Source organism: Schistocerca piceifrons, chromosome 3 (assembly GCF_021461385.2).
Source record: "Schistocerca piceifrons isolate TAMUIC-IGC-003096 chromosome 3, iqSchPice1.1, whole genome shotgun sequence".
Taxonomy (NCBI): Eukaryota; Metazoa; Arthropoda; class Insecta; order Orthoptera; family Acrididae; genus Schistocerca; species Schistocerca piceifrons.
The window spans coordinates 169996082-170005370 of record NC_060140.1 but is presented as its reverse complement, the minus strand read 5'-3'; the positions used below and the strand labels follow the sequence as shown (position 1 = coordinate 170005370).

The 9289-nt window shown below is 36.8% G+C and overlaps 1 protein-coding gene across 1 annotated transcript in view; it reads right to left on the bottom strand.

The window, feature by feature from the left end:
- Positions 1-9289, bottom strand: part of LOC124788063 (melanotransferrin) — a 120616-nt gene that overhangs the window by 51636 nt on the left and 59691 nt on the right. Inside the window, exons 7-8 of the mRNA XM_047255153.1 lie at positions 8202-8365; positions 3379-3561 (exon numbers count right to left, since the gene is read on the bottom strand). Of these exons, the coding sequence (XP_047111109.1) occupies positions 3379-3561; positions 8202-8365 (347 nt within the window). The remainder of the gene's footprint in view (positions 1-3378; positions 3562-8201; positions 8366-9289) is intronic.

Below are 9289 nucleotides of genomic sequence, written 5' to 3'. Positions count from 1 at the left end.
TCATTTCAGGGCAGGGTGATAGGTAATCAAAGCCTTGACAAAGGATGTGGTTCCCAGTCTGAGTTGGTATTGGGTAACGAAGGGGGCACTTCTACATCGCTATTCACGTCCCCTCACCCTCTTCGTGTGCCGCCCTCTGTCGTTACACCCATCCGTCTTTCCCCTCCCCTGCTCCTCTCCCTTTCCACTCCCCACCCACCCGCACACCCTCCCTCCCCCAATCTTCCTGCCCAACAGCCTCCAAATTGCTGCATTCAGTCAATGGGACAGTTGCACTTCAGTCTGAGCAGCCAGAGATGGTAGTTGTATGTGCGTGAGGTGTGCTTGTTTGTGCGAATAAATGTGTGTGTGTTTCCTTTTCCAAAGAAGGCTTTAGCCAAAAGCTTAATGTAGTAACAGTCTCCTTGTTGTGTCCGTCTGCAATTCGACGTGTCATCTTCACAGTGAGTAGGAATCCATCATCTTCCTTATATCGTTGATATTCCAACCTGGAGTTTCCACTGATTTAAATCTTTAGACAGCATTTTACCTTTTCCACTCAGACAAAATATTCAATGAACTTGAATGGGGCATCTACCTGCTTCTACTCACAAAATTTGAGCCAAATTGATGAACCTTGTCCCGCGAAATCCTGTTGTGAGATTTATATTTAAAGTAGATCTACTTACTTTTTTACGTCTCACTTTCTCCTTAAAAGATCTACTGGAAACAGGTCTCTTTAGGACATCATCTAAAGAAAACACTTTCGTACCAAATTACCTGATATAATTGCCTTTTTTTTCTTTTTTTTACCACCATCAATGACCTTTTGACTTAGAAGGATAGTAATCCTAACTAAATAGAGGATATTACTTTTATGCATATAAAATGAACTGTTTGAATATATTTAAATTTTATAATTAATCATTTAATATTGTGAGGAATAACATAAAATAAAAAAGGGGGAATTATGGCAGCAACAGGAATCAAATCCGAGCCAACGAACTGCCGATCAGTGTGCACGACCACTTGGCCATGACACTGTTACGTCAGTGCTCCTGAAAAATCTCTCACAATCTACACTTGCACAATACATTACACCTACTTTCACAGGAAAACGCTGACCAGGTGCTTTTGGCAACTTAGCACTTATAGTGCCGGAAGGGATGATGTCACATCACAGTATGCAAAGTTGAAAATAGACAGATGCGTTATTTGCGTGAGTTGATCATAGCATGGATGACAATCATTTCAGCACTCGACATTGGTTTATAGTTATCCAGAGAGATCACTATAAAACATGGTTTCATGGTTTTTTCCCCATATCAACATGCATTCAAAGAGAAATTGTGTAATTTTAGTGCAATTTATAGCTCCCATTCAGAGACAATTTAAAGGTGATATATGCCTTGCATTAAAAGAGAAATGGCATAATTTTAGTGTAACATTTACTGCATGTTGTAGCACATTAACACAAGAAACCAACCACCTCTGCCACATACTGCGCAAAGACAGTCTTTGGCACATGTCAAAGCAATTCAAAATCTCCCTGCACCTATCTGAAAAAGTTCCAGTCGTTTGCTCAGCAGCGTGTAACAACCAACTGCATGCAAGTAACAACAGTCCAAGCGAACTACAGCTAAGTAGAAAGAAGTGTGGTTATTGATGGCATTTGCACCTTGATTTCAGCTTGATGAAAATATTATGGATCACTACGGGGAACAGACCATGAGGTGCCTAAAGACATTGAACCACTTTCCTCAGTTGTGTAAGTCCCACCTCCATCAGAAGAACACATTAATGAGATCCTGACCACACTAACAAGTGCCAAGAGCCATTGGCAGGGTTGCCCACTTCTTGTAACCCCTACATCATTTATCCTATTTCCACACTAGGCAGTTGTTTTACACTGACATATAATCTAACAAGTATCCTTCAGTTTGAGCTCTCCATTAAGTAATTTGTTTGCTTTTTAGTTTTGCAATCCTTCATCTATATGTATCTCATCTACCTTGCACATCATTTACTTATTAAAGTGCTTGCCTTGTGGTGTCTTATGTCTTATAATCTTCAAGTTTTTCTCCCAACAGTTGAATGTCTGTTAATAACTGTGAGGCAACCAGGAATCAGCTTCCAGTCACACTTGCAATACCCCAATATTTTCTGACTGCTTTCATTCAAGGCTTTGTCTCACTGATGATATTATAGACTTACTGTCAATGATTCCTTTCTACATGTTCACTGCATCAAAAAGTTTAGATATGTTCACTGGCATGTATTCTACTTATGACAGTCAAAAATGGTTAACTGGCTGACTCCTAAGAAGAAATTTCATGACAGATATTTAGTACAGTATTGCATGAACATTTGTTCCTGTTACTTGGCTAATTGTATGTGTTATAAAGCTACTGCCAATAAATTGAAATACATGACTGGTGAATTTATGTGCAACTCTCTCCTTCTCTCTCAGAAGCATTCAATAATTTTGATACTTGATGCAACTGTCTTGACAGAAAAAATTGGGTATTACAGTTGGCTAACCTTTCCTCTCTATTATCAGCCAGATCATTTTATATTCTAAAGTAGTATCACATCACTAATTATAACTGTTATGTTTTACAATTAAAAAAAAACAACATGTCATAATCGTTCGCTTTCACCAATTCTTTCCAATGCACACTTCATTCAAAATGAAATATTAACTAGCTACTTATTTCTGTCTTCAGCAAACTTTCTATTTGGAGCACTATGTAGCAGCTCTATTAATTCTTCCGCAGTTAAAGACAACCAGGTTTATGTTCTCTCTTTTTATCAGCAAGAATGTGTATTTTATTCTGTAAACAGATGAACTACTCATCTCTGTGGGGTTAACTACATGGACCTAAGAGAGATTTTGTGAAACTAAACAACACTTATATGTACACCATGCATACTCTGCTAATCAAATAACTGGTTTCTGCAAATAGAACAAATCTGATCTATTCACAACACCCTTCAGTTCTCCACTCGCAAGTACAGGTTAAGAAATCAACATCAAAGTTTGCCACATAACTGACAGAGCCTCTAATTTTACCTCCACAAGACTTTGTACAGGACTACAAATGACTCTGGGACCAATGAAACAAATCCCAATATGTATATTCAGCCCATAAGTGAGTCACTACTTCTGTCAAACAATGAAAGGTACTGAGAATGGTTTACGAGACAATAAAATTAATTAAAGTTATGTGTATGTCTGTTCTAAGTTCTTACTTAATCACATGATGCCTTTAAATGTACTGTACAGGTCATTACAGCCTGCACCACTCTGCATTACTTACATTTCAAATGTTCTTATCTCTATTTCACATTTAGATTTTATATTAATTACAGAAATTTTGTATTGAACATGACCATTACCTGAAACAGCAGGTTATGTGACACAAAACTCTCATTGGCTGGACTAAAGAACAGCTGAAATGATTCAATTGGAACAGCCTCAGTTGATGTCACATCATTAGTTGTTCCAAAAAATCCATTTTGATTTGTAGTACTGGAAGTTGGTCTTGTCACTGGCTTTTTACCATACAGCTGAACAGCTTTCTGAAATATCAAACTAAATGTTAGAGAATTAACCTCTATATCATCTAACAGCGGAGAACAGTGTCATTTATGTTAAATACAATAGATTTTGAAATCAACAGCACATGACCAAGTATCAGAATTATTTGAAAAGACAAAATACAGCCAATCAAGCTCACTGAGTGCAAGGTACATTGTATATGGCACACCAGCTAAGAAACTATATCAGTGTAAAGATAATTTTAAATACTGTATTTACTCGAGTATAATATGACCCTGAGTATAAAAAATGCCTCTTTTCTTGAGGGCCTCCTTGAAAAGATTGTAATTTTAATGTACTCTAACTAATATTTTATTTTTAACATACTCCACCTAATCAACATTACAAACTGTTTAACTGACAGAAGGTATCTGCTTCTCATACACTGAATGTCTACTTTTTGGTAATACGCAGAGAAATAAAATAAATAAAAAGAAATAAAAGTTTCTTCAAATTACTGCAACCAGCTGCCTTTTGTTTTGTTCTTCAATTTATTTCTTAATATCCCATTACCGGTTTGGAACCGCCTACCGATTCATCATCAGATTGTACATACTTTAATTGTTTGCAGCAGCGTGGGAGTCATGTAGAATGATTAGTATCTGTTGGTTGTATGCCGGTGTACACAGTATTCTGCAAAACATATGTAATATAATACATTTTCCAATGATGTCAATTGTACTGCACTTTACACACTTAGCCACAGGTACACATTCCAAATGCTTTAGAAAATGTTATTTATGTTTTGTGAAGCATGTGGAAAGTGTTACCTGTGGCTCAGTGTGTTAAGTGCAGTACAATTAACATCACTGGAAAACATTCATTATGTTTTCCAGAATACTATGTACACCAACATCCAATCAATGCATACTAATCACTCTACATGACTCCCACACTGCTGCAAACAATTAATATATGTACCACCTGATGACGCATCGCTAGGTGGTTCCAAACTGGTAACAAAATAATAAAAAATAAATTGAAGAACCCAACAAAAAGGCGACTGGTGGCAGCAGTTTATGCCAATTTTTATCTTCACTTTTTTACTTACTATCTAAGCCAGTCATCTGTGGTATCACTATTTTTAATCATAGTCATAATCAATTATGATAATCAATCATCAACATCACTGGTAACCTTATCCTCATTTGTAAGCTGTACATAGACAGTGGGTTGATGGTTTCACCAAAGCAATGTATTTCTATGTGCGAGTAGCAATGAAATATATAATCTTGGTTGAGACAAATATTTCACTGTTTCTTCCAAATATTATGATGATGTGGTTATACTAGGACTTAAGAGCACAGCTGTTTTTCCTTAATAAAGAGCGGATTTTGTATTTATACTGATGCAAGAATGTGGTCAAATTCCTTCATATCTTGTGTCCAAGCATGACATTACCCACTGCTCTTTCACTGGCTGCACAAAACCAGCTGCTGACACATCATCTTTCATTCCTATCATACCTCACAGTGAACAATAACAACTTACTGCACAAAACACATACGTATGTCAGTTGTCCCTATCTAGACTTTTATGGTCTCTTGCAGAAATTTGTACTACTGATGAGTGTTGGTCCAATTTTCAAGTTGATTCAATTCTGACTACAAACGGATTCAAGGAAACTGAGATTTAAATGTGGACGGTGTTCATAAAAAGCTATAGTACATGCTATACATTTCTGTGATTGGCAGCACAATGAAATATGCTGCCTGCTTCCTGCTCTCCTCCTCACATTCGTCTTATGGTCAGAAAAGCTTATGCCGCTGTTCCCACTCCCAGCCACCCAAATTTTCAAATTAAATCTGGTGTGACCACAGATGCTAAAGCTTCATCTGTAAATGTACAATACCTATATTAATCTATTACACAATGTAAAATGTTGAGCTGAGCAGCAATAGTTTAATGTGAAAATGCTAGACAACCATGTACTTTTCAAATGACGAATTTGGGAAAAAGTTTCATCTTATAATTGGGTAAATATGGTACTTATAGCTCTCTAATCTGAACAGTTACACAGTTTCTGCTAACAGCATTGAAGGTGCACAAATTGCTGCATTACTGTACTGCTCCAGGAAGATTTAAGTAATTAGTTGCAGAAATAAATTTAATGGACACATTCAAATGGAAATGAACAACCCATTATAAAATCCTAAAGTCTGATGTTCTGAACGGGCTATGTATAAGTTACACGCAAAGCACAGGAGGGTGCTAAGTCGCATATGTAGCTGACTGATTCACATAGCAGGCTTTTCAAATACGTAACTCAGTGTCATATGCACAAAACACTTCCTATAATTAGCACTTAAGATGATCCTGAAGAGTGACAATGTAGCTTTGAAAAATGTATTGTTCAAGTTTAAATCTTGTCACCTCAGTTTTGGGTAAATGTGGATGTAGAACATGTGAAAGGGGTTAGTGGGATGTAATGTTGGGGTCGGTGAGGGTGTTTTATTTGGGGTGGAGTCGATATCACCCAGCAAGAAAGAAGTTTCTGTAATACAATGATGCAGTGATGAATACATAATTATAATCTGTGGTACATGACAAGAAACTCCAAGCATTAAGATTACTAGAAACATAGATGGTTGGGACAAATACTGGAGGCAACATATTAGAAAAAATTAAGCCAAATAGAAAAATGCCTCATATTTTGAATGAACATGGAGAACACAGAAACATGATGATAACCACTGCAATTTGTTTAAGACTAGGGAAAAGTCTGTACCCCACAGTCCGACCATGAGAAGACAATTATACCACATGGTTTAAACTCATCTGATGGACAATGAGTGCAATGGGATGAAGTGGGGGCTCTTTCTCATGTTGCGTTATAACACTTTTGGCTCATGTGTCACTTATAATTTATTATTACCTACCACTTTATTTTGATTGTGTAGTAAATCTATCATTCTCCAAGCACGTCACAGGTGACTCTTCCAATCTCACAAAACAAAAATCTAAATGAAAGAGATTTAAGAAAATGTCAACATGGCACTTCAAGCCATCAATGAATAAGCATTCCAAAAAAGAAAGAAATGTTGTGAATGCCGTAACCAATGGGAGGAAAGGTGCCTTACTTCAAACATAATAAAGTAAGCAGTAAAACATTTATAGCACAACTTCAGATCTTTTTAAACACTCTCCATATAGTAGAACACATCCAGGTATGGCATGATGAATGAGAGTAGGAGTGTTCACGTACTGTTAACAACAAATGCTACTAGACTAAGAAATGACTACAAAACCATAGTTACCAGACATTGTTCTATTTCGTTTAAATGTTGCAAGGGGTTGAACATCTGACTTAACTGGTTTTTAATGTAATTTTGGCTAAAATTTTTCCTTGGTTTACACACACCTTCAGTTTTTTTACCTGCAATGAATTATGTTTTAAACAAATCCTGCTGTGTCAGCTTGTACCCCATGTGTGCCTCCTTTCTGGCTTTCTCCATTCCTCCTAATTACATATGTAATGATGACCAACTGAAAGAATCACAAATTTATACCTGGCTCATTTGGAAGAACTGAAAAACTTACATCCCTTCAATTTTTGTTTTGTTTTGATTCCTATAGCCCATGCTTCATACCTCACTTAAAATGTATTGCCTATGGGTGTTGATTCAATCAAATTATGGCTTTTTAGTATAACTTCCTTAATACAGCTAATGAACACAGGACATTCAATACATAACACTTTCCCTCATTTCTGCATTTATGTTCTCACTTCAAACGAGATGTTCTACTGATTATAATCTTGATTTTAATACACGCTATAGCACATGTATGTCACTGTACAAGGGGTATGCAGAAAGTAGTAGACATTTTGAAATAAAAAATTGATATGGGAAAACCAAATTTTAATAAACACATTTTAAAGGTACATGCGTAACTTATTTTTCTACATAACCACCATTCAAAGCGAAGCACTTATCATACTGCAGCACAAATTTTTCAGTACCATCTCTGTAGAAATCTTCCAACTGTGATTGCAACCACCAGTGTGTAGCGGAACGCAGTTCAGCGTTGGTATCAACGAGTTGCATAGCAAGCCATGTCTTCACTGTTGGAAAGAGGTGGTAGTCACTTGGTGCCAAATCTGGACTGTGTAGTGGATGATCACATACCTCTCAGCCAAACCCCATAGGAGTTGTCTAGTACGACTGGCCGTGTGTGACAGTGCGTTTTCGTGCAAAATCAAAACTTTTGCGTTACATTTTCCCCAAAACTTGTTCTGTATTGCACATCTTAACTTTGTCAGTGTTTCAAACATTTCAATTGGTATGCAGTTTTTTGCCAACAAAGACCTAATCACAATTTTTTTGCAGTGCACATTTTAACATGTCACAGGAAGCAAAATAACAGAGAAACAGACCATAAGCTACCACCACTGGATGGGTACCGAGTGTAGGAACGTTACGGCACCAAGATTGTGGCAGTAGCCATGCCCCTGCCACAATAGACCAAAATTTCTGTTACTTTTTGGATAGCCCTTATGAAACACAATTAACTCAGGAAAGCTTAATACTTCATGAAGTGCCATTTCAACAAATCAACATGTGAGACAAGAAGCTATGCAGTCTCTCTAAGTTTGCAGCAACACTACAAGAATATCACTTACTTTTAGAAACTTTTGGTAACGATATCGCATGTCCACATTCTTTGCTGATGTGGTAACCACAGCATTTGTTGGCGATCTCCCCCAGTTGCAGTTTGCGTATTCATCAAGTGTTCTGTGACTTCCATCACGACACAATAATTCAAAATCTGTTCTCAGTACCCCAGCTGGAAAAAAAAACAACAAATCTAATAATGAAGCCCCAGGTACAGTTTTGTTTGTCAACTAACTAATACAATGATGTTATACAGTCCAGTTCAGAGATGAAATTTGATACGACAATGAAAGGACTGGCCACTCTGCTTGTCAGTTTCATTTCATTTCCCTTCCGCACTGTTCAAGCAAGCCTGTTATGAAGCTGCAAATACATTAAATATATTTGCTTAAAAATAATAATAATTAAATTCTGTTCAGGATACTTGCACACCATATGTCACACAAAACACAATACCATGATTTTTGCTTCCAGAAATTCAATATATGGGAAAATTATTTTAAATATGCATGCTGACTTAAATACTGTTCTGACAAACTTTTTACACTTCAACAATGCAGCCATGAAGCAATTTGTGCAACTGAGATGAGCCATATATTGTGCAATTTAATTATAAAATTCAAGCCCTCAAATAATTCACACTCTATGAGCATGGGCAAGATATATTTGCTACGACATTTTCTGAGAATGCAATAGTAATATTATTGGCCCAGTAAGCAACTGCAAAAATTTATTCATAAAACTGCTGTGGAAGTCTAATCCTCTACAGATGTGTGCTGTTTTCAAATTTGAAGGAATCCTGGAATGTAACAAAATCTCCCCCCCCCCCCCCCCAAAACAAAGGAAAAAAACATGTTACTTAGGTTCATAATCAACATTTTTCTTTGCAGTGTGGTCTTAGGAGATCCCATTTCAGAGCAATAATTCCAGTAGTTTACTTATGTGGGTCATTCCTTCAATACTTTTAGCTGCATTGTTAAGTCTGTCTACATCAAACAGAGCATTATGAGTGTGCTGTTTGGCACAGTCACATCAAGTAAATATCTATGCTTAACCCTGTAAATCCATATGAAATGGAACGAGCATGTAAGGGCAG